The sequence below is a fragment of the Crocodylus siamensis genome, chromosome 4, assembly GCF_052110815.1.
Source record: "Crocodylus siamensis isolate JL-2025a chromosome 4, ASM5211081v1, whole genome shotgun sequence".
Taxonomy (NCBI): Eukaryota; Metazoa; Chordata; order Crocodylia; family Crocodylidae; genus Crocodylus; species Crocodylus siamensis.
This window is the reverse complement of record NC_143398.1, coordinates 26,189,394-26,216,621: the sequence shown is the minus strand read 5'-3', so window position 1 is coordinate 26,216,621 and position 27,228 is coordinate 26,189,394. Positions and strand designations below refer to the sequence as shown.

At 43.1% G+C, this 27,228-nt stretch overlaps 1 protein-coding gene across 1 annotated transcript in view; it reads right to left on the bottom strand.

The window, feature by feature from the left end:
* PRKAR2B (protein kinase cAMP-dependent type II regulatory subunit beta) overlaps positions 1-27,228 on the bottom strand; it is a 185,429-nt gene that overhangs the window by 87,888 nt on the left and 70,313 nt on the right. The window contains exon 2 of the mRNA XM_090042027.1: positions 19,380-19,415. Within this exon, the coding sequence (XP_089898153.1) occupies positions 19,380-19,415 (36 nt within the window). The remainder of the gene's footprint in view (positions 1-19,379; positions 19,416-27,228) is intronic.

Below are 27,228 nucleotides of genomic sequence, written 5' to 3'. Positions count from 1 at the left end.
GTAGAAAGGAGGCTGCCTGAGGGTATTAGAGCAAGCCTACTGTTGTTCCTGTGTCAGACCTCAGCCTGCTTGGCCTCCACCCTTTCTCTCTTGCTGAGCCCTCTAGCTCCGGTCCACTAACTGAACTGAGCTTTGGGGTTTCAGCTTCTTGTCTGGCTTTCTAAGGCCTTTTTCAATGATGTCTCTCAGGCTTCTGAGCATCCTCAGACTCTTTATCTCTGTCTCTGTATCTGGGCCCCCAGACCCTGTCTCTGCCCAGCTCTGGGCTGCTGAACCTCCATGGACTTACTCTGTCTGGGCTGCCAGACTCAGCCCCACTGCGTGGGCAGCCCGGCCTGTCCACCCTACACCCACCACAGGGGGTAGGAGCCACATCGGCAGGGCACTCAGCCAGGAAGTCAGGATGGGGCTGCGGGCTGGCAGGTTTGGAAAGACCCCAGGATCTTGGGGTGGTGACAGCGGTGGAGCTGGGGCTGGGGCAGAGTTATGATCTGCATCCAGGGCTGGGTCCAGGATCTTGGGGTAGTTACAGTGCAGGGCCAGGGCTGGGCACAGCCACAATCTGCTCCTCACACGGCCCCATGATTCTGGCCTCACCTGCCCATCCCACTCCCAAATGCTGCTCCCCACCCACCTGCAGCCCCATCCCACACAGAGGGTTTTGGTGAGCTATGCAGAGGTGGGGGGCACGGGAGTGCTGACCCACCTTGTAACAGCTCAGCAAAACTCCCTGTGTGGTCCACAGACCCAAATAATTGCCTACCCCTGCCCTAGGCCTATCTGTTCCAAGGCCTTACTCTATGCTGTCTCTCAGGCTGCTCAGCCTCCCTAGGCTTGCTGGGATTGCCCCTTTTGGGCACGATGGTATCACCCTTCCAAGCATTTCAGTGTGCCCCTTGCAGGCACTATAGAATTGCTCCTCTTAGGTGCTATGGGATTGTTGTGCCTCCCCCCTGAAGGCACTATGGGATCTCCAAGCCACTCCCCAAGTCCTGTCCCTCCCAAACCACTGGGTCTTCAATCAGCATCTAGTCCCCCTCCCAGACACCGGACCAAATGGAAAGCAAAACACCAACACAAGCCCTTCCAGGTATACCCAAAGTTACAATGCAAACTTGGGTCTTCATCAGTTGCTAGCTCTCAGCCTCCCTAGTGTCTCTGGACTTGGCACACTCACAGTCTGCTTCTAAGTCTGTCACAGGTACTTCTGCAGAGCTCTTACCTGCTTAACTTCTACAGCCAGACTGCCTGCCCTGGCTCTGGCCGTGCCTTATATCCAGGGATCTGGGTTTTCTGTTTGCTGCAGAAAAATGCAGATTTTCTCTTTTAAAGGAGAAAAGAGTGAAGAAAAATACAGGAAACAGCAGGTTTCCCTTTGCAGGCTGCCAGAGTTCCAGCCTCCAAGAGACAACACATGTGTGAGTGCACACATGCATGTGGCTGCTAGGCAGTGTAGTGGAGAGCTCCTGCAGCTCCCCTCAGGGAAGTCTAAGGGGGAGGGGTAGCATAGGCAAGTTGTGGGGGGAGGGGGAATAGCCGATGAATTGAGGGCTGAGGTGAGGCACATGCCCCCAGATTTGCGCACCCACAGCAGGCTGCAGCCTAGCTGGATTGGCATGGGCAAGAGCTGCCTCCACAGCCCAATGGGCAGGACCTGGCATGGAAGGGCAGAGTGGGGCAGCAAGACCTGTTGCCACTGCTGCCACCAGAACCCACATGCCAGCCATGTTGCCTTGCCACTAGCATAAGAAGTAATGGACTAGGGAGGGGAGAACTGCAGTGCCCTCGCCTCCTCTCACCGCCAGCTGCTCATGCACTGGGCCACAACTCTACCTTGGAGGAGAGGTGGGGGAGGTAATGTGGGTGGCCTGAAGAGAGTGGCGGCAGTGACCACCATGGCCTGGCCATCGCGAGGTAAAGCTGCAGCCTGGTGCATGAGCAGCTGGCAGCAGCAAAAGGTGAGGGCAGAGCACTCCCCCATCCCCAGTCTGTTACTCCTTGCACTATTGATGGCACAGCTGGCACAGGAGTCCAGGTGACAGCAACAAGTTTTGCCACCCTGCTCTGCCTCCCATGCCAGGTCACACCTCCTGGGCCGTGGAGGTGGTTCCTGCCTATACCAGTTTGGCCAGGCTGCAGCCCCATGACCGCTGTGGGCACACAAATCAGGGGGACGGAGGGACGGGGAAATGGACACATGCCCCCCAACTTGTCACCTATAGTCGGGCCCTCCTCCTACTCCACTCATCCCCACCTTGTCCCCCCCTCCAAGCCACACACACTGGGGGGCCTCGGGGCAGCAAGTCAGGAGTGAAGGGAGTAGGACTGGGACCTGGGGGAATGTGGGTTGGGAGTACAGGCATACCTCATTTTATTGCGCTTTGCTTTATTGCGCTTCGCAGATATTGCCTTTTTTACAAATTGAAGTTTTGTGGCAAACCTGTGTCAAGCAAGTCTATCGGTGCCATTTTTCCATCGGTTAGCATTTTTTAGCAATAAAGTATTTTTTAATTAAGGTATGTACATTGTTTTTTTAGACATAATGCTACTGCACACTTAATAGACTACAGTATAGTGTAAACATAACTTTTATATGCACTGGGAAACCAAAAAATTCGTGTGACTCGCTTTATTGCAATATTCGCTTTATTGTGGTGGTCTGGAACCGAACCCACAATATCTCCGAGGTATGCCTGTATACGGAACTGGCAGGACTGGGGGGACTATGGCTTGGGAGTAAGGGGTAACTGCATATTAGGGCTGCTTAGTGCCCCAAAGCAGCAGGGTCAGGGGACTGCTGCAGCTGGACCCACGTCCTGGTAAGCAAACGGGGCAAGAAAAGCTTTTATTTTCTATGATAAAAAGCCAAAATCAAATCCCAAAATGTATAAGTATTTAGAATTTATTTTATTACAATGACTGAAGCATAGGTAGGCTTCCAGATTGCTTTAAAATAGTAAATCTATGTATATAAAATGAAGTGTATGTCTGTATGTTGGCTTATAATTGAGAATGGCTGGTCCTATCTACTCAAAACCTTCCAAAAATCACTGAATAACACCAAAAGAAAATTATAGGTGGGTTATTTTGCACTTGACCCTTTTTGGGGCTTCTATTTAAGGAAACAATGCTTTTCAGACAGACATTTATATGTGGCTTGCTCCAGAGTTGGTAGCTGAAGAGGGTTGTATGTATTGGCGCCAACAGGAAACACCGCAAACATTGTTTACAAACAAGTTCTACAATAAAGATTATTTATTTGTATGCCATTTGAAAGATGCGCATGCACACAGCATTTATCAGTGACATGATTGGCTATACCAGCAAAAAAAGCCAATTGCCAATAATGTCAATTTTCCTGTTATCGATGCTGATTCAATATGGACCAATATATCAGTGCACCGCTAGTAGAGATGCCTACAAGTAGGGTGACCATATGGGAGAATGGAAAATCCAGGGCACTTCCCCCCTCCCCAAATCAGTGATGCTGCTGCAGGCAGAGGTGGGGGGTGGTGTGTTGGGCAGGCAGGCAGCAGCAATGCCTGCCTGCTCACTGGCCTACCTGGAGTGCCTTGCCATTCCACCCCCACCCTTAACTGTGCCCTAGACCCCTGCATTTTTTGGAACACTCATTTTAATTCTCACCAGCTGGTCGGGACCAACCTCCAAAATCTGGGACTGCCCAACTAAACAGGGAGATATGGTCACCCTACTTAGAAGGGATATAAAATCCTCCAGGGCTTTACTCTTTCTATTCTATCAAGTATAAAAGTCCTTCTGTCTTCTTCTGCACCCTTCATAGCTTAGTTCTGCTTGTCACTCTTCCTGTTTCACCAGTGGTGATAGCTTTAACTGCCTACCTGTCCAATTTTTCCATGGTCTTTGTACTTTTTTTCATGTTACGATTTCCAAATAAGCTGACCTCCCAAAACTAATCCATTAAAATATAACCTCCTTTTCCAAATTATTCTAAGCTACCCCTTTTTCTCAGATGCATGCAACTGGTTAAAAAGGATTAGTCTGTAAATTCATCTGATACGCATGACGTGCATTTGCTTTATAGAAAACATATAAAAACATACATCATTTTTTTGCTTCCCCCTGATCCTGCACTTCTATGTTGTTTGACTTGGCTAGAGAAAAATATAAACAAAATGCATTATCTTCACCATCAGAACTGCTGTGTATCCTGTTCTCCTCCCTTTGATTTTGTTTTCTCAAATATAACCTCTCTGTGGCAGGTACAGATTCTTGCTGTGCATTGCTACAGAACCTCACATGACTAAAAGTGAATTCTAATTGGGGCCTCTGGGCTCTACAAAAACAACAGTAAAAAGGCAACACACACTTAGTCATGTAAATTATGTACCTTTTACAGACTCTTTTATATAGTCACTCACCAACTGACTGATCCCTTGGGATGCACTAATTCAGAGCATCTTTCTCAAAATCTATTATGTGGCTCTACCAAGTGGCAGCAAGTGGGAGTATATATTCTTTCCTGTATTGGCCACCTCATATCTGCATCACACCCATTTCCAATGATGAGAGGTAACTTTGTTCCTTCCTCTCAGTGTGGTCAAGAATACCCTAATCAGAGGCAGGACAGCTGGTAAGCCTCTGATGACAAGCCATTTTATTGAATTTGTTAGTTTCTCATCAATATATCTGGGAAATGTCTGTTGTTTAACTGACTATTCATTTTAAGTGCTTAAAGCCAAACTTGATAGTGGGTGACATGCTTTGGGATTTCATCTCCAAATGGCTAGAATACACTATACTAGTCCTGTTACAAGGAGCAGTAACATTAGCTGCTTGTAGGCCCCTTTGCTCTCCCCCATATTACAAGTAGTGCTGAAAAGACTGGTTTCTTAAATGGTGCTCTGTATGATGCTGTTTGTGTGGTATTGAGACTAGTGTAATAATATCTGACAACTATCCCTGAGAGTCTAATGAAAATGAGACCTGTATTTTAAGATGATTCTAAAAAGGAGATTTTTAATATATCTACAAATCAATTTTCAGCTGATAGTCATTGCAGAATAAGCATTAAGATAAGCAGGGGTGAACACCAGGATCTGGGGGAACGTCTGTTCACCAGAGCGCCCCAAGGGATGACGAGGTCGAACAGTCACAAACTCCTGCAAGACCGTTTCAGGCTGGACATAAGGAAGAATTTCTTTACTGTCTGAGCCCCCAAGGTCTGGAACAGTCTGCCAGCGGAGGTGGTTCAAGCACCTACATTGAACACCTTCAAGAGTAAATTGGATGCTTATCTTGCTGGGATCCTATGACCCCAGCTGACTTCCTGCCCTTTGGGCAGGGGGCTGGACTCGATGATCTCCCGAGGTCCCTTCCAGCCCTAATGTTTATGAAATCTATGAAAACGGTTTGAAATATACATCATGGCAAGGGAACTAAAGACTCCTCTGATAATATTAGGACGGGATACAAAATAACAAAAACAGTATCTGCATTTATATAAACTAAGGACCTGCAATGCATTCTCTTCTCAAGGTTTCATGCACATACCATTTGCCACAGACAAACCAATTACAGATTAATCATTTCCTTAATTTCCTGTTGCCACAAAAATATAGACTATGGCCCTTTATCTCTTACTCTTACCTTTAAATATAATTTAAAGTTGCTGCTGCTATAAAAGGAAGTCAAAACATAATCAGTTTGTAAAAAACTGTAACATGCCATAGTTAGGTAGACACTCAAAGGAAAGTCCTCTCCAAGTATTTTTACTATTTTTTTTTCTAAATTACCTATACACAGTAACATCTTCCCTCTCTCTTTAGCCATGAGACTAAAGGCCACATTTGTGAAAAATTATACAGTTTTTCCTAAAATCTTGACTGTCCAAGAACAAATTTCCCTCGACATATCCAGGGGTGGATCAAGAAAGGGTACAGCAATGCGGTTGCACCCATTTCCACTGCTGCTGACCCAGGTGCAGGGAGAGCCCCAGAGCCTCTCCTGCCCTGCTGCAGATACAGACTGCCGGGAGTGGCTGCACAGGTACTAGGCTCATCCGGGGACATCAATAACAGGTTTCTCTTTCCAGTGCCTACTCCCTAACAGCAGAGGACATCTAAGGGGAGGAAGGGAGCAGGCACAGGACAGAGGACCTGAGTGCTATTGCTGCTGTCTCCAGCTGCATCCAGCTTCCCACACAGCAACCCTGGCAGCTCTCAGCTGGGAACTGGCATAGGAGTAACTCTGGGGCTCCCCCCATGCATCAGCCATGGACAGCAGTGGTGGCAGTGCCAATCAAGTTCCCTCCCCGTCCCCACCACCATGGTCTGAGAGGCAGTGTATTGCACCCCCTTTAGTAAATCCTGAATCCACCCATGGGCAAAACAATGTATGGAAAATAAGTCACCACACAGAGTCTATACAAGTCAACTACTCCACACTCCTTCAAAATTTATCAGAAAGAGAATTATACATTTAAATTCAGCATGACGGTACTTTTATATGCTACTTAAATGCCTAAAAATGTATCACTTGGGACATGTCTACATAGTAAACTTACCATGCTTCAGAGCAGTGTTCTCAAGTTTGTTGCACTGCTTGCTCCAGGAGGACTATTTCTTCAACTGATTTCAAATGGGCAATATATACATAACTATGGGTAGAACGTCCTCCCTAGAATCTACACTGAACTAGAAGAGAACCAAGTGAAATGGAGGGATGTGGAAAAATATTTTAATTGAGAATTATCAAAGTGCCAGGCTCCACTGGACCTGCTGACAATTTCTAATTCCTGCAGTCTCAGGGTCCCAGGACTGCAGGAATTAGAAATCTGCAGAAGGAAGAAGGGAGGGATAGGAGTTCTTCTTCCTATCCTTAAAAAAACATGAAGAATTTGTGCCCATGTCCAAAACAGGGAAAGAGGAAAAAAACAGATGAAATGGAGAGACTACTTTTCCTCTTGCGGTCACTTATTGGACAATCTGTTGGGGGCAGAGGTGCCAACCGTCTCATGCTTCCATTTGCCCTTCCTGTTTATAAGATCCCAAGTCATCCAGCTGCTATTCTGTTCAAGCACTGCCCTGCCCTATTAAAGGAAGATAATTTTGTCATAACTGTACCCAATGCTGTGCGTCTGACTTGGTCACAGTAAGACTGGCAAAGTGTTGACAATTTTTTTTTATTCAGTATCCTAGAGGTCCAATTTTAAGCTAAAAAACTATCAGTAGAGGAAGTTAAAATAAAGGTAAGTCTGCAATTTTATTGCAAACCTGACTGGTGATGAGCATGGATGAAAGGTTTACAAGGAGGCAGCCTCAGAGACTGGCTGAATCTTAGAGGTCAGCCCTGAATGCTGGTTCTTTGGTGCTGATGCTACTGTACTCAAGTAGATCCTTGGTACGGGAGAGTGAAGAGACTGACTGCTTTTACACACCCACCCCATTTAAAGATTTTTTTAAAAAGTTAACAAAGCCACAACCTTTCAGTTTAAAATTGTTTTCTTCATCTGGTTCATTCTTCTGCATGCCCTGATCAAATCTAATTTCCTCTTTTTAGATGCATATCAAATACATACATTTTCTGCTCACAATAAAAATCTGTTCTTACTGAACACAGCATCTTGCAGCATGTAATAGTTCTTCATTTCTGTCATCATTATAACAGCAGTACAATGTGTCGAAAGCATATGCAATATTTCTTAATTTGCACTAAATAATAATTTCATACATGGTGAATAATAATTTATTTGTTTGTTAATGATATACAACCCTGCCAACAGTAAAAAAAAAAAAATCTACAGGCTGTCTACTGGTACAGCAAGACTAAGTCATTTCCCTTCAGGGGTTTTTCTTTAAATAAAGAAGGTGGTTAATTTTTGTGTGTATAGCATATACTTCCACACATAAAAATGACGACTCAAAAATATGAAAATCACTTTCATATAGGTCATGAGCTGTATTTGCTGTTGCTTCCAAACCACACTAGAGTATATTCTAGTGGATAAATCATCATTCAGACAGATGCTGGATAATGAACCATTAAGTCCATGCATATATTTTCAAAAGGCACTTCAAGCTGCTTCAGTGCACTGTGAAATTTCAATTATTAAAAACATAGGAGAGAACTTCATGGATAGGGATGACCCTGCCTCAGGCACAGGTTTGGACTAGATGAGCTCTGGAGGTCCCTTCAAGCCCTACTTCTCTGTGATTCTATGATATTCAGGCTCAAAGTTCATGTGCAATTTCCTTATTACACAGTAAGAGCTATACATGTACTGCTTTATACACAGGCACACACACAAATGTACACATGTATGTGTCTTGTTATACAATATGCAGCAGACTGTTTCCCCATCCAGTATCTGAGATTAGACAGTGGCGGAGAAGGAGTAAGGAATCTCACTATTCCTTGCTAGGTTGGGCCAGAAATATAGTCCCTCAGGTCTGAGGAAATACACCCCCAAATGACTCACCAGAAAGGGGGTAAAGGAAAAATGAAAACTCCAAGCCTTCAGCACAATATGCCTTGTAAGGGAGCACTGAAACACAACAGCCCTGTGCTGCTGCTGCTGCTAACATAGAGCTGTGATTGTATGAACCAAGAATACCCGGTATTCCATTATGCTTTGCTGCTTTAGGAAGGGGAATTTTCCCACCTAAAACAACTTATTACCATTTTCTTTTGCATATTTCGGAGAAAAAATAACAGGTCTAATATGCAACACAAATAATGTTTAATATCCTGCAATTGTCAAGGCATGAACCCAGATTTTCTACTATGATATGTCCTGCACAGAAAGCAAAAGTGATTTTTCTAACGTGGTTTTGAATAATTTGATTATAAAACAGAATGCACATGCACCATACATTTTGATTTAAAAAATTAGCTTTTTTCAGGGAGCACCACAGGGGAGAAAACATCTTTTCCCCATTGCCACCCAGAAGAGAAAGCAATATTGAAAACCTAGAAGGGCTGTTTCTTTTTTTTATGGGACTGAAGATAAAAGATACAAAGTGCTCCAAAGTAGTAATTTCATTTAAATTCTTTTATGGTAATACATCTGGAAAATGCTAAAGAAACTCCCTGGGGAAACAAAAGTACTCCAAAACTGCACTGCATTAAATAGGTGTAATGAAACTATAGCCTGCAAGCATCAGAAAGCAGTCCTGTATAGAGGGAGTAAGAATGATTTTGGGGGGCAGTTGTACAACTCACTGAAAGAACCAGATACTAATTGAGGAGGACTGGCTCCTCCTATTAAACTACATTTCCTCCCAAGTGCTGGGTAGGAATCAAAACTCTTAAAAAAAGACAAAAACAAAACAAAACAAAAAAAACACTGTGAAGCTCAAAGCTGCAAACTTCCTATAAAGCATATGGAACTGACACAGTATTTAGGAAGCAAACATCAGGCCGCTGTACATTTTTTAAAATGCACATAAACTGGCATATGGTGTTTAAAACACTACCATACTGAAAAATCTATTCAGGAATGACATTTCGATAAACTTAAGTTATCCTATTCAGTACCCAGCACTAATCAAAAGGTATCAATATTTGCCAAGTATTAAAGTGTTACCAAAAACCCGGTACTGTTCAGTCTTTCAACAGCCTATGAATAAGCCCTCTTTTGAAAACTTAGCCCCAAAATTAAGGGACAGTTATAAATTCCTTAATGATTACCCTTTTTAAAGCCAAATCAAGATATGATTACATTTCCCACTGATCCTCCATCCCATTTTAGCAGGTCAGCTATTATCACTCAAGTCAGATAGAGGCAAGAGACAGATCTATAATGCAGCCATTTATTGATTACACCTGTAACCTGGGTGGTATGCTGAAAAGTACCCCCTCTTCAAACGGAAGGGATGTTAGAGGGAGTGTGTATGTTGTGAGGAGCATGGCTGCCTAGCTATAGGCCAGCTCACCTTCTTCCGTACAGAGCAGAGCAGAGCAGAGCAGACTGGGAGTCACAATGATTCTTAACTATGTATCATGTTTAATGTTATAAGTTAATAATTAACGTACAGCCATAAACTTACATACATATCTATATATGTATGTGTGTGTATGTGCGTGCGTATGTACATATGTAAGTTTATGGCTGTACGTTAATTATTAATGTAAAGCATTAAACATGTACATAGTTAAGAATCATTGTGACTCCCAGTCAGCTCTGCTCTATAGATTATATATATATATATATATATATATATATATCTGTTCTGCTCGCTCTCTCTCTACATATATATATATAAATCTATAGATATAGATATGCCCTGTCAGAGGTAGGACAGTTGGTAAGCCTCCTATCACAAGCCATTTTATTGAATATGTTAGTTTCTCTTCAATATACCTGGGAAATATGTCTGTTGTTTGACTGACTATTCATTTCAAGTGCTTAAAGCCAAACTTAATAATGTTTTTACACACACACACACACACACACACACAGAGAGCCTTAGTGTGTCTGGCCATAATGCTTTGTTCACACTCTGACTGGCTGTCTTGGTAGGAGGCAGCAGTACAGGGGTGGAGGGTGGGGTAGAATGGGGTAAGGCCCCCCCACGATGGGGGGAATGGGGTCAGGGCAGCTGCTGCAACACAGCAGATGGGGGGGCAGGGCCAGCAGACAGCAGGGGTGGCCCGGCCCTGGCCCCGACCCCAAAGCTGCCAGGGGGACAGGAGGAGTGGGCCTGGCCCCGAAGGTGTGGAGGGATGGGGCAGCGCAGGCCCCTGTCCCCAGCTGCCCTGCCACCTTCATTCTTGACGGGCAATTGGCTAGAGTGTGTGCGTGTAAAAATGCTATTTACAGATCTAAATTCACCCAAACAAAAGCTCTAATTAACCCTGAACTCAGTCACAGGCCTATCCTCTGGCCTTCTGATTAGTTTACCACCCTGCCCCTTGACAGGGCCCTCTAGGCAGCAGGCGAAAGAGTATTAAATGATAAACTGTAAGGTTAATCAACAGTGACAATAATAACAGGCAGTGATGGATCACTAATTAGGCATATACAATAAGGTTACATCAAATATAACATTCCCAATACACTAAATACACAAACAAAACACATATACATATAAGTATATTTATGTACCAAATACACTGGACAAAATATAGGACAGCTAGTAATCTTCTTCTAGATCAGATGCAAGATAACAACAAAAATCTCAGCAACATGAGACAAGAGACTAGAACCCAATAATGGCACAGCTGCTGTCCCCAAAAACGAAATACCAACCCAAGCAGAGTCCCCACCACCTAACAGAGCATCATTACCCTCTCCCCATTACTTGGCTAAGCAGGGCCCCTTAAGCTAGAAACCCCTCTTGACAAGCGGAGGCCCTAGGTCTCTTTCTATACCCCAAGGTAAATTGTCCCCTCTTGTCAGGGGCTTCCCCTCAGCCGCCCATGGCATGGAGGGGCCCTCCTCCCCTGTGGGAATCCCCTTCCCAGGTGACTCATGACTTCTATGGGCTTGAAGGGGTTGAACTTGTCTCCAGCAGTGTGTGTTGGAAAGGCGAAGAATCCCTTCTCTCTGCAAGAAGGCCTGAGCTGCCTCGTACAGCTCTCCTGACCCATCAGCCCATTCTCTGCCCTGTGCACTAATAGGGCACCTGCCCTGTCCAGGCAGTGGTGGGAGCCTGAGCTGCCTAGAGCAGTCCTTGGCACCCTGTCTGCTCTACGGGCCTGTGCACTGATGACCCAGCTCCTGCTGGGTTGGTAGCCTCATGCAGCTGGCCGTAGTCCTGTCAGCTCCCAGTTCCTCCATGCACTGGCCTGTTCATGGTTGCCCCTGCCTTGTACAGAGGGTTGGAGACCCACGCTGCCTCGTGCAGCAATCATGGTCCCATCTGCTCCCGGACTCTCCATGCACTGGCCTGTGCACTGTTGCCAAGCCTCCCTCCGCAGCAGGGGTGGGGATGCAGCCGCTTGCTGCTTCTCCCTGTTGGAAGCATCTTAAGGGAGCTTCTGGGGCAACTGCTCCACCTTGCTGGTCAGCTCAACCTGGTCTTCCACAGCACTTGTCTTTGCTGTCCTTTGTCAACAGCTCCCCAGGTGTGCTGGGCATGGTGGCTTTTATCCCCTCTGGAGGCTCTGTCCCCAAATTAAGAACGGCCAATTGGGAAGCTTGAGGGGATAGTTCCCCCTCTGGTCCTCTTCTTCACCTTGCCCCTGAGTCAGGGCGGGGCAAGCCTCTCTCTTTCCCTTTCCTGATTGGTGGGGAAAGGCAACCCTTGGGCGTACCCGGGTTATGATTGTAAACCAGCTTAAGCTCATATCATTCCTAACACAAGCTTTTGCTAGCTCTGCAGTCTGCACTTGTCAGTGAGGCTTGTTGGTCACTGACCATATTCACAAAAACAACCATTTGTTATAAAAACAAATTATACCATTTTAATACTGATTAACAAAAAACACATTAGGCCAAACATTGAAAGAGTCAGATGTGGGGAGAAAATGTTCTACTTCTATTAGACTCTTTGGCAGGGGAGGGGGGGAGATTTGTTATGGCGAACAAATCGCACCATGTGACATCATCAACACAACGGATCTGTCTGGCAAAACTGGTAAGCAGATGTTACTTATAGTCAGTGCTTTTTCCCTCTCCTTAGCTATAATGGATATTAACAGTTCACCCTAATTTATCATTCAAGAGCAAATGTTAAACTGAAGTTGAGTGTGTCATGGATACAGATGATAAAATAAAATTAGAGAAGACAGACCAGAAAAATTTAAAACTGCTTGATATCAGCTCCCTTCTCTGTAATAACTTTTAATTTTTTTTAATTTTTTTTTTTTAACATATAAATGCACTTTACTTAAATCAAACTGATTTATTTGCCTGGAAATAATAAAATACAAACACTTATACATGCATTAAAATGTTTATTTCTTCTCAATATAGCTTCTTTGGGTGCTTCTACATTCTGGTATGCTACTGTATTCTCTGGTATATTACCAGCTAACAGAAAAAGTGACATTCATAAGTGGGATCTAAGCAGAAATCAGTATGAGCTAGTGGTTGCTAGGTAGAGGAGATATAAACCAAATGTTGAATGTAATACACTCAAACATATTGGTTGCTATACAAAAATCTGCATAGTTAGACTGACTGACAGAACTGAAAATATACCAGAGAACAGATCATGTACAATATCCACTAATCATTTAATATTAATTACAATCTTGTACAGTATTCACTAAGGAATTCTTAGTGAAATTATTTTATGCTATAGTAATACTCACTGACATTTGCAAACTAATATTTATGGATAAAAAACATCCATATTACTTATTATTAGTTTGAAAATTTGGCCTTACTTCCACATTTATTTTAAATTTAAAAGCTCTTCTCCCTGATTTTGCTTAACAGAATATATGTGCTACTACTTCTTGTAGAACTACAGCCATAGCTTTCTTTCCCATTTATTATATTGTGACAAATATAAGAAATTGCAGTAAACAATACTGAGTGGGTTGTTGACACTAACCATTTATGAAATAAGAGAAGCATTTAATAATTTAGCACTTTCGGAAAGCTTCTCTCTAGTCCTGATAACTGAAGCAGAATCTGACAAATCAATCCTTTAAAACAATTCTGACAATTTCACACTTTCCTAAGGTATTGAACACTTTCACAAACTGTTTGATAACAGTCTCTTGACATGAACGTGGATCACACGTCAAGGCTCGGTCTTGGAACCAGTCTGGTTCAGACATTAAACATCCCCCCCCAAAAAAAAAACCCCAACCCCCCCAAAGACCCCCACATTTTACCAGAAGCAGCAGCATGTTACTTTGGCACAGCTGCAGCATTTGTATAGATCAGGCACTTCAACAGGAATATGGCGCTTTTAGCTACAGCTGATTTAATTGGCTATTAGATAAAAGCACCAAGCAAGCATGACTAAAGCACCCAACCTATATAGTTATATCGGGTGAGCTGAGTCCAACTAAGGCACTCTCTCTTCTGGGCATGCACAGGGCTCAGTGCAGAAACATGATGAGTTAAATTAAAGCACCATTTTGGGTTTTTTTTAACATCTGCAAGCAGCTCTAGATTAATCACATGACAATTATAAATTGCTATTCTGATGCAGCCAGGCTTTCATCTTATGCACTAGATGCTTTTATGTTCTGATGCACCACAAGGTATTTTCACCACAAATAAGGAAGTAGCAGGACAACTGTACAAGCCACTGGTGAAGCCTCTTTGGGAAGCTGTGTGCATTTCTGGTCACCCATACTCAAGAAAAAATTTAAGAAGTCAGGAAAAACCCAAAACAGATAGATGTTAGAATGGAAATCACAATGCAACATAACTATGCCACATCCTACCACCATTCCACTATAGTTTACATACACGTACACATATACAGAGATGAGACAAACTAAATTATTTTACTTATCTGAATAATGTATCTAGATTTAGATTTAGCTCATCTATCTAGTTTTAAGTATTAAAATTCAAGAACAATTGATTCTTATTTTAACTTATGCACCTACCTTCCATTAACAAATAGAACAGTGATAACATATTAATACAGTCACAGTATATTGACAGGAACAGCTGTTAAATAATGAATGCTTTATATTGCTGTCAGCAGGTGCTTCAACAAGTAACCTCAAGCTGCTTAATTTCTGGCTCTCCTAGGTGAAGTATCAATGCAGCCAACAAAAACAAAAAAGGATATTTCATGGTACTGGCAGAAACATCACAAATAATACATCCTTTAGTGGCAATAACTAGGTGTCATAATAATTAAAAAAAAGGTACTGGAAGCCAAAATAAAACAATGGGTAGCAAAACTTATCAGGAATGACATAGTGAACCTGTGTTTGAGAATTAATACCACCCAACTGAATAGTAATGAACTAGTAATCCTTCTAGTCCTGTCCAGGCTCTAATCCAGCGATACTAGTTCTAACTGGCTCAAGAGTCACATAAACAATCACTGCTAACAAGAAGCCATGACACCATATAGACCAGTGCTTCCCAAACCTTTCCTCAGCATGACCCCATTTATGGCCCTATTTCCTCAGCATGGCCTCACTCCCAACCCATAGCTCTCACCCCCGCGCTCCCATCCGCTCATATTGCAACCCATTGCAACCCACAGTTTGGGAACTGCTGATATAGACCCCTACATGAATTTCAGCTCCAAAAGAAAAGAAAAGACCCACACAGCACAACAGTTCAATATTCAAAAGAGATAGATAGTATGTCACACTATTGCTGACTGCAGCAGTACTATGACATAAAATGGATATTTTCTGCAAAGAGCTTCAGACAAAAAATTTAAAAACTGGATGTGGCTTGGAAACTACTGTCTGAGAGTTACTGCAGTCTCTCAGTTCCTTGATTCTTCCCTATATTCAGCAGAAGAGACATGGAAAAAATGCACCTTGGGGAGCCATCTCTCACCCTTCCCCCTTTCCTCCTCCTACTTTCCTCCTCCTACTTCCTAATTCAGGAACAAAGTAGAGAGCCAGGATGTGTGTGTGTCATGGAGTGCAAGGATCTATTTTGTAGCTGTGCTGGTCTGAGAAAAAGAGAAACACAAAACTCTTGGTTCAGAGATTCTCTTTTTTATTAGACCAACTAGAAAGTAGCAAAAAAAAGTATTTCTTTGCAAGCATTCAGACACATGCCGTTCATCAAGCTGAGGAGAAATCAATGATTGTAAAAGTCCTCTTTTGGAAAAATAAACTTCAACTTTATCTGCACATCACAGAGCAACTCTCTCATAAAAGGACTCTCACATCCCCAGGGGAATACATTTCCAGCCTTAACTTCCCTGTGCAAAACGGGGTTTATTTTCTACCTAAGAGGACTTTTACAGTCTTTAATTTCTCTTCAGCCTGATGACAGGTGCATGTGCCTGAACACTTGCAAAAACATTTTTTCTGCTACTTTGTAGTTGGTCTAATAAAAGCTATCACCTCTGAACCAACAGTTTTGTGTTTCTCATGGAGTACAAGGTATTCTGGGAATTGTAGTTTTCTTAGAGTGACAGTTTGCTGCTGCTGGGGAGAGGAGACTTTCATGCCATTTTTTGGCTACTGAAGCCCACATCTAGAAGACATGGAAGAAAAAAGAATAAGAAAAAGCCGAATTCAGCATGAAAATAAGTTCTCAACTCAGCAACAGCAAATGTCACTGCTGCTGTAGAAAACTACAATTTCCAGAACTCCTTGCACTCTATGACACCCATTAACTGTGCTGGTAGCTTCTTGGATCTGGAAAGCATCAGCAGGGTGAGACAAGGGAGCACTGAGGTAGGCTGCAGTGAAGCACTGTTGGCAATCCTTTGATACAAGGATGACAGTTTTCCAGTAAATCAGGAAGTCATTGGTAAGTCTGTAGATGACTGAGGAGGTTGATCCAAGATCCCCATGATTGATCACAGACACGATACGTAGTTCCAGGAGGAAGAAGTAGGACCTGGTGGTGATGCCGTGTCATAGTACTTTCCATTCGTCTTTGGTCTAGCCACCTCCATCCACAGTGAGGCAGCCTTGTTCAGAATGTTCAATGTCTTATTGTACATCATGATGCTTTTGGGGACAATTCAGTGCTTTTAAGTAGGGCTGTGCAAAACTTTGGCAGTTGTTTCCTTTTGGAGGTGTTTCAGCCTGTTTCGGCGCCCAAAATACTGAATCCAAAACTAAACGGAAGGCTCCAAAACATCTCCGAAATGAAATGAAACCATCCAACACATTTCGGAAATGGTTTGGATGTTGCAGAGTCGGGCTTGCGAGAAACAGAAACTCAGAAAAGGGTGGGGAAGAACTGCTCTGATATTGACATCTGTAGCTGGCCAGTGTCTGTGATCTGTCCCGAGGTGCCTCCCAATCCCAGGATGCTGGGGGAGGGATGGCAGCCTGCTGTCATCCCACGTGCAGATCTGGGGGCCCATGCTACCCGGGAGCAGTCTGGCACAGACCTGCAGCCCTCCCGGGGGGGGTGCAGGCCGCCATATCTGTGTGCAGGATGAAGGTATGCTGCCACTGTGGGCTGGGGCCAGCACCCGAGCCTGCTTGGCGCAGCCCATGCCAAGTGCTGGTCCCAGGCGGCAGTGGCAGCCTGCTGTCATCCTGCTCACAGATCCAGGGGCCCATGCCCCCTGAGAAGAGTCCGGCAGAGCCCTGCAGCCCTCCTTTTAAAGTGCCGGGAGGCTGGGGCCAGGCAGGGTAGTCATAGGGGCTTCTCCTGTGGCTCCCCCTGCCGGGACAGAGGCAGGCACAGCCAGAGGAGCCACGGACAAAGCCCCCACGGCTGCCCTGCCCAGCCCCATCCCCCCGGCACTTTATAAAGGAAAAAAAAAAAAGCCCTGCACTCACCTGCTGCAGCAGCAGTGACCAGGGCCTCTGGGGGCTCCTGGCAGAGCACCCCCCATAGCTGTGGGGGGCAGCAGTGATCACCTCCTTCCCCCTTCTGCTTGGCACCTGTGCAGCAGCTGTTGCATTGCATGGGCGCAGCATAGCTTGGCTTTGAGCCTTGGGCCCTGGATTTGAGCCTTGTTCCCAACGGAAGAGGAGCTTCCCCACTACTCTGTATCCAGTAAAAATGAAATGCAAAGTGAAGTATGTCACCTTCGAGAGAAGAAACTGGTTAATAACTAAACTAATGACCTGGTACTTAGAGCTTTTCCTTTTGAGTTTCTGCTAAGCATTTGTTCTTGCATTAGTCCAATGAAGAATACTCAAATATCCTTCCTATATCTTTTGGAATATATTAGTTGTTATGTTTAATGGTTAAAACTGTTCATGTTTGAAGCATATATAAGACAAAAAACATGCCAATTACATGTAGCAGCTGAAAACCTCACATCATTTGGATTTTTCCTCCTCATGTCAGTTCACAGAGCACCTTTTAGTTGAGTAGTCCAATGGGTTACCAAGAAAACAAACATTTGTAGTATAGCTTAACAGTGAGATTTACAGGAAAAAAATTCTCTCTCCACAAGACAAAAAAAAATACACTATGCATTAATGGTCCATAAACATAAAAAACACTGTTTTTTTGCAGAAAGTGCCCAAAACCACTGATGCATGCTTATTTTCTTGCCAGTGTTAAGACTTAAAAATAAGTGCTGATTTCCCTATAAATGTAGAATCTAATATGTTTCCATCTATTAAAATACAAATATTTGTCATACCTTTGTTAAAAATTTCCTCTAATGGAAAGTGAGTGATCAAATACTTCAATTAGCATTATAAATATCTTTAACTTTTATGAGTTCTAATATTTACTACCCATCATTATATTTCATAATTTACAGCCATGCAGTGTCTTATGAAGTCTATTAGCAGATACATGAAAAATACACTCTATTTTGAGATGAATTATATTTGTTTATTGTGTCTTCACTTACCACAGGCACTCTCCTGCTATGTGACATTATATTTATTTTACACAATTCCTGGTTTCAATATGACACATTTTTATTTTACAAATAAGAAGCATCACAGAAAACTTGTCAGGAGATAAGCTAGAGATTTTGGCAGTCAACTTGGAATTCTGAAATGAGCACTTTACCTGATTATTTTTGCTAACATAAGTAAGAAAACTAACAGTTGAAAAGTAAGACATCTAACAGTTGAAAATATCAGTTTTGTTATCCTTAGGATTCAAATTTAACATGATAAGACAAATGGAATTTGTTCAGATGTCCATTGCTGCCAACTCTCACAATTCTACCATGAGTCTCACAAAATCTGGTGTTTTTTTTTAAAGCCACATCTTTTGTATTCACATAATTTAAACAAATAAAAGCTAAGTTAGCCATCAGGGCTACAAAAATACCTTAGTAACATGAATCCCCAAGGCTATTATCCCAAAGTATTAATTCAAAAAGCTTGTGTTTAATTCAAGAAGTTGTGTTTTTTTCCATCTAATTATTTTGGAGTTGATTCACTGTTTTAGAATGCTGAGAGTTAACAGTACTGCATTTCAGAGCTTCTGTTTCAGGTTGCCTACTAATTCAACAAGACAACATTACAATCATTTTCATTCACTTCACATTTTCAATGTCTTCTTAGTACCCATTAGGACTAGAAACATACTTTTTTTAAAAAAGCTTCAATTTTTGAACAATTTTGTAACACTGGGAGGATTCTACATAAATTTCAACACACCATATAATTAACATGGAGTAAACTCATGTTAGCTTTCTTTGAACATATCTAATTAACCTTACAGTACAGGGGTTGCCAAACTACAACTCACAAGCTAAATGCTGCCCTAGACAGTTTACATGCAGCTCCTGAAGAGCCATTTTATGAAAAATTATTATTTGGCCACCTCTATTATAGCAATTGTCAGAATCATCATTATATTTTAATGTTAGACCAATAAAACATGCAACTTTAATCAAACCTACCTGAGGCCCGTCTGGTGAATCGGTTTATTACTGGAGCTAAAAGAAAGGGGAAAAAAAGGTAAAATTTAATTAGTTTATTATTACAATAGTATAAAGATATAGAACTTTAAAAACAAAACACTGAAGTGTGTAAACAATTAAAAGTTAGTATAGGAATCCATTAAAAATGTGTAGATTTTTAGAGAAATACGTTTCATGTATACCTAACAAACAACATTTCAAAAGGCACAGTAGATAGCTGAAGAAATGAAAGTTAAAATATTTTTATTTTTTTCTTAAATGCTACTGCAGTCATGAACTAACTGCTGCCAGTGACTCATGATGAAATATTTTATGCTTTCATCTATGAAAATAATTGTGACCACAAGATGCCAACTTCTACAACAATACAGATGATTAAGGAAATGGACTTAAAACTATACACTGTATAAAACTACATGTTAACTTATTGATGTTGTTGCATAAGAAAAGATCAACTTAGAATTCGATGTAAGAAGCAAATGTTACACCGGACTGATGTTCACGTAAGTCAAGAACAAATGACAAACACACACTGGGTGATCTGTGGCTTCAAGGCAGAAGCAACTCTTTGATAGTTTAATGCAGAAATCAGCAATCTACAGCCTCCAGGCCAGATATGGCTTAAGGAGCTGGGGATTCACAGCATTCAGCAGCAAGGGGCTCATTCATATAGCATGGCACTATCCCACAGCCAGACAGCTGGGTAGCAGGGCTGTGTAAAGCTTTGGTCGCTGATTCGATTCGACGGAGATTCAGCCCGATTCGGTGGCTGGATCTCTGAATCCAAAATTGAATCAGAGGGCCCTTTAATCTCTCCAAATCGAATTGAAACCCTCCAGATCAGTTCGGAGAGACTTGATGATTCGGATATAGACACAGCTTTAAATGTTTTTCCACATACCTCTGGGTAGCAGACAGCTCGGGAATGCTGCGATGTTGGGGCGTATGGAGTGTCCCCCAGAAGTGTGGGGAGCTCCCCAGCACACTTGGCAGCAGACCCAGAAGTGAACCAGAAGCACTTCTGTTCCACTTCTGGGTCTGTCAGAGAGCGCACTGGGCCCCACCTCCGTGCCTCTCTGGCTCGGTGATTGGTACCTCTTTGGCCTGAAGGGGCACCTGGGGTCCCCCTGAGGGTGATCATACTTCCGGTTCTGGGATCACCACCAAGCACGTGGGGGGGGCCCCACCCCCTGCGCTCCCGTGGGATGCTCCATCCACCCCAGCAACACAGTGTTCACAAGCTGCGCCTGGTACCTCAAGTTTGTAGAAAAACACTTAAAGCTGTGTCTATGGCCAAATCACTGATTCCCTGAATCAGAATCGAATCTTCAGATTCAGCGGAATCGAATCAGGGACAGTGATCCGAACTGACAAATTGAATCACTAACCCAGATTTGTGCCAAATCCAAATCCGAACTGTATAGGGCCCACTTCGCACATCCCTACTGGGTAGCGAGGAGCTCGACCCATGCTATGCTGCAGCTGTCTGGCAGAGGAAGAAGCAGTGGAGAGAAGCAGTGACAGCAGCAGCCTAACTACTACCTAGTTCAGACGCAAGCTGAGCCATTCTGGCCCATCCCTAGAAAACATTGTCAGCCACTGAGTTAATGAGATTAGACCATCTACAACATGTGTGACATTAAGATTTTAAATGTCCCATCTCAAATAGTACTAACTGTCTAAGGTTTTTACCCAGGTCAAAACAGGAATGGCATGGCCATTTACACACATAGCTCTTCCAAGCTGTATTGCTGCTCCTCCTCCAGTACAGAGTGATAGGCTTATCCCTGGAATTAACTTCAAAAACCTTACCACAGCACTACATGCCAGGAAAATGCATTAGCACATTTTATCCCAAATAGTCACAACTACTTGAACTGAGAGAATGGATGTGTATGTCTGCAGGATCTCAGGACAAAAAGCTCTCTCCCAGGAGAAATGGAATCTCTCTTTACAGCCTTAGAAAAGATTCTGAGTTTGTTTCTGCTCTTAACAATCTGCAGATATTGATTAACTTTTTCTGTCTCCACTTCAACTTACCACCTCTCTCAAGAGCTGCTAGGGCTGGAAACCAATGTTTGTATATTATACCATCTAACCAGAGCCTGAAGTTTGCTTTTAATTGATAGAAAACATTGGTGTCAACACTAGTGGCTTAAAAGATATCAACTGTCAGGCTGGAATTTAAAAAGATCAGTCTGGAATTAAAGAGAAGGGCAAGATAATAGTGATATGATCACTTCAAAAGTGTGGGTATCACCTACTTTAAAAAATAAATAGTCTTTCTCATAGTTTTATATGAATATTATCTTTATTAAATGACACCTTGTATATACAACTAATATGAAAACATTGAACTTTTCCTGTTTTCTCCATTTTAATTCATTAAGATTCATATAGAACATCTATGCTATAGAAATGTAGATAGATTGAATGTAGAAATAAAGTACTGCATTAGAACCAGTAAAGCCAAGAGCAGAAGCACTGGATGCAAACAGGCTTTGATATCTCTCAGGAGGAGCAGCCACAGAAACAGTACAAATTCTGATGGGAATTCACAGGTGGTTTCTGCAAGTCCATATGGTAGCGATAGGTCCAGGTGGGCAGAAATGCACCAGGAAATCAGTTTATTTCCTTTTGTATCATGAAGTCTCTCTCACACCCTGAAAATAAATAATGCAAATCTAAAAAAGTGAGCATATACACAATATCTAGTACCTCTCAGCCATCTTTCAGACATTCCCATTGCTTATACATACAGCCACACACCAGCAGAAGCTCTAGTAGAGGGCTAAAGATGGAATAGGTTTGCTGTCATTTTGAGTATAATGTGTTTATCAGGTCACTAGGGCAGACACACTAAAACTACTGGTAACACTTCCCACACAAGATAGATTACTAAGGTTTGCGGTTCTATTTAAACAACAATAAACTTGAGCCATCATGAAACTTCAAGTATCATCAGAACTCATTTATATAATCACTTCCTCATATTTCTTTTTGTTACCCTTGTTTCGATTTGTCCCTAATCTCCCCCCACCCCCTGCCTTAGTCAGTCACCCTAACTCAGGGGTGCGCAAAATATAGCTCACAGGCCAGATCCAGCCTGCCAATTAATTGTATCATGCTCCCACAGCACTCCGCACAGGGCTGAGCCCTGCCTGCTCCCACCCAAAGCAGCCTGCACTGCTCTCCCACCCATATGCAGCCCATGCCCACTAATGGCCCTAGTCCTGACCCTAGCCCCAGCCAGTGTGCACAGCTTCCCAGCAGGGCTGCTCACACTTATGCAGCCACTCAGGTACTGCTAGCTCCCCCCACCTCCAGCTGTTCCTCCTCCTGCCCTTGCTACACCGTTCTGGGCAGCAGGTACCATGGGGAAATGGTGGCATACATCGGGCTACAGAGCTAGACTGTTCTCAGTGGTGGCAGATGACAGAACAAGGGGCAGTGGTCTCAAGCTGTAGCAAGGGAAGATTAGGTTAGATATTAGGAAGAACTTTCTCACTAGGAGGGTAGTAAAGAACCAGTTACCCAGAGAGGTGATAGAATCTGCATCCTTGGAGGTTTTTAAGATGAGGCTAGACAAAACCTTGGCTGGATGATATACTTGGGGATGGTCCTGTTTTGAGCAACAGTTTGGACATGATGTCCTCCTGTGGTCCCTTCCAACCCTAATTTTCCATGATTCTATGATGCACAATGGGCACATGCCCAGCCAGGCAGGCGGGGAAGCTGCAACCAGGCGGCTCCTGTCCATGTGAGCCGGGCTCCAGCTCCTGGCCACTTTCTACCCACTTTGCTCCTCTAGTGTGATGAGCAGCCACCTGCAGATGGCTGAGCTGGGACTTGAAGCTGGAGCCTCTCACACTGGGGCAAGAGCCACCCAGCTGTAGCTCCACCCTGCCTTTCTGAGCATGTAATGCCTGAAACATGTCCCCATAGCTGCCCTGTGCTACCTGCTGCCCAGAGTGGTACATCAGGGGAAGGAGCCACTGAAGGTGGGAAGAGCCAAGCTGTACCTGGACAGCTGCAGGAGCAGCAGGAGAAGCCTCACTGGGAAGCTATGTGTACTACCTGGGGCCAGTGGCAGGCATGGGCAGGAGCACAGTGCAGGCTGCCCCAGGCAGGAGCAGGTGAGGCTTGGCCCTATGCAGAGTCCAGCAGGGGAGGCTGTGGGCCTGATATGGGAGAAGGGCTGGGGTCCATACCTGTACTGCACCATCTGGGTGAGCTCTGCTGCATGTGCCCGCTGCCCCCACCCTCCCTGGTCAGCTCCTGGGACTTAGCTGCTGGGCAGCCTCCCACCCATACACACACCCAGCCAGCCCCCACTCCTTCCCCCACACACAACATACAAGATTAAGACTTGAGGTATTATGCAATCGCCTCTATATACACTACTCAATTAAACATAAATCAGGACAAAAACTACCCTTTGAAATAAAATTAAAATATGTTATAGTAGATGTTTGTTATTTAGTATATAATTTATTTTAGCTATAATTTGTTAAAATGATATCTAGAAGTGCACCAATATATCAGTGCATATTGGATAGGAAAATTGACATTATTGGCAACTGGCTTTTTTGGCTGGTATAGACGATAATGTCACTGATAAATGTTGCGAGCATGCATGCAGCCACAGCATGCGCACAGGCAGAAATGCAGTCCAGCAGCTTGGAGAGAAGCCTCTTACCAGTAAGTCTTTTGGGGGGAAGGGGTATGGGGGAAGGAAAGAGCATGGGGGTGGAAGGTAGAGGCCTCTACAGTGAGGGAGGGAGTAGGGCTGGGGATGGGGCAGGGGCAGGTGCTGCCCAGCTACGGCAGGGCAGGGTGCAAGACGGAGCCACAGGCAGCTCATCTGGGTGGGGTGGGGCAGGGTGGCTCCAGCTGCTGTGCACTGCCCCGGGGAAGGCATGGGGGGCATATGCCTCCTGGATTTGTGTGCAAGGTGAGGATTTCTGTTTACTGTGGGTTTGGAGCCAGGGGCTGCACCAGCTGCTTCTTGGCAGGGGGGCTGGGCTGGGGCTGCACTCAAGGTGAGTGGGGGGAGTGGGTGACAGCACTGGAAGTGGTCAAATCTGAGGGGCACATGCCCCCCATGCCTCCCCCAGACCTGTACGCAGTGGCAGGGAGCTCACCTCCCCTCCGCACCCTTCCTGGATGAGCCACCCACAGCTCTGCCCCACATCCTGCCCCAGTAGGATCTGGATCACAGACTGCATGCCCGTGGTTCAGAAAACTGTAAACAAAGTATAGTTTATCTTGCCTCTGGAATTATCAAACCAAATCTATTTCATCTGATGACCATTAGTTGCAGTTTGCAAAATGCTTTAGTGGTCATGAGCAGGTCTTGGTGAACGTGTCCATATCACAAAAACATGTAGAACCTGACACCCAGACAGACACCACTAAAAGGATTCCTCGAGGTCAAGGAAAGAAAGGTATTGTGGTAAGAGAACGCTAATACTATACCTTATCTGTGATTATAATAAAAGGATTTAAATTCCCCAGTGTAACAAATAAAAATAAACAAACCAATATTTAAAACAAATCTTAAAAAGTGTTTTGGAAGTGTTTTTTGAGGCAACACCGATTGGAATCATCAAGAAGAGGACAGTCTCTGTGCCAGAAAGTAGTAGTTACACTATTTTAAAAATAATGTCCTAGCTGGCTGCAATGGAAAGTTATAGCCTCATGATAGAGAGTTTATTTATTGTTTATTTAAAATTAAAGAACAATTTTACTAATTTATGAGACCATAAAATATGCAAACCTGTATGAAAAAGGATTTGAGGTATGTCCTCACTGTAGAGTCATCTCAGGTCATTGGCATCTAGTCAGAGCACCTAGCCTAGTTTGAACGTGAGCAACCCTACTGCAAAGCCATTTCAAATTACTGTTTGCTCACTGATGCTGAAGTCATCTGAATATGTTACAAGAAGAATATCTCATGGTTATTGGTGCTGCAGTAACAGTTCTCTCTCAGATTAAAGGGAAAGACCTTTTGTTTCCTTTGGGAAATTACAACAATGTGCTGAAGGATTATCAACACTGATACATTTCAACCTGCATTCTCTCTGCAAAGAAGTGTATGACTTGAAAGAAAGTGGCCTTAGAGTTTCACAACTCCCATATAGCCAGAAAGTCCACGTTTAAAGTATCACAAAATTCAGATGAGAGTTTTATACATGGATGAGAGAGGAATGAGGCAACACACCAGCAAGTATTTTATCAAGCAGCTATGACACTGCCCCAAGATATGCTCAAATGAACTCTTCAGCATGGAAAATGCTGCTTATTTTTTGGTTTATTAATAAAAGTACCAATAATAATAGTACTACTGTAACTAAGATCTGTGAAGCTTATTTTGAAGTTTTTCCAACAAAGACCAAGCTAGAATGAAAATATACTTGAAGTGGCTTTCAGTGCCATTTGATGTTTTTCTGTTGCTTAACAGATGCAATGCTGTACTGCAACTGCAAATTGTGTTTCAATTAGAGGATCTCATTTAAGTGCATGATCTCACTGTAAAACTAGCATCACTTCTTATATTCTTTGTTCCCACAAAAGTATTTTGTATGCTTTCACAAAGGGTCATCATTAATAATGGATGAGAATGAAACAGATTTCAATATTAACATCAAGGTTCTGATTAAATCTCTCACTTTGATATTAGGAAAGTAAAAAGCTTCCACATGCTCTGTGAAACTATTTAGATTATGATGCACTATTTTCTTAATAATACTGTGTAATGGCTACATATTCCAAACAGCCAAAGTGTATCTGGTAAAAGCTAAAAACTATGGGCTCCTATACGTGCACAGGGAGGCTGCTCTGACATGCTGTAATTAATCTAGTCAAGTCATATGACCACGCTTCAGCAGATTCCAGTGTCACGTGTATCAACATCCACCCACTGAAAAATGGCAGTAGGGCACTTTAAACTAAAGCTCCCGTGGACAAGTTTTCCTTCAAAGCACATGGCCACCATTTTTCACCATGGGGATGCTGATACATGTGATGTTCCGGGCACTTTAATTAGCACAGCTCTCAGAGCAGCAGTAATTAAAGTGCCTCCCTCGCACTCCCATGCCTCCCATAGCACATCTATAAATGGCCTGTGTTTGCCAAATCCCAGTTCGTACAACTATACACAGTTCCAGAATGTGTTTTATTTCTTAAGGTGAAGTAGATAGAAGTAAGTAAATAGATATAGATGTTATCACAAGGATGATAAAAGCTAGCTAACAAAGCTGACTGACAATTAAGTATGCATCTGTCCCTAGACTTCAAGAGTGAGCAAAAACAACAACAAATTATATTTAGTAAGTCAATAAAGGTTAAAACATTTTCATCACTCAATGAACCAAGATCATTGATACTTCTCCTGTGCACATTTTAGCATTCAAATATCTTTTTATAAAATTCATCACATCTTTGCAAGATAACTCGCATCATTTCACAGAAGAAGAAACTAAGAAAAGGTAAAGTGATTTTTTTCCCCCCTGACACTAAGCATCAGACCAAAATAGTTAGAAGGAAATCCTTACTCCCACTTCTACAGATAAGAAAAGATTAATAGTTAGGATGAGCCAAACTAATCAAAACAAGAGAAAAATCTCAGAATCAAAGGCAAGACTGGATACTGCATTGGAATGTGCATTTCAGTCAAACAAGTTATTGGGTTCAATATGGGAGTTACTAGGTGAAATATGGCCTGTGTTATACAAGGTGTCCTTTTTGGTCCTAGAATATATGAACAAAATACTTAAAAAATTATACAAATAGAGGATGATTATGAAATTCAGCTGATACTCCTCAG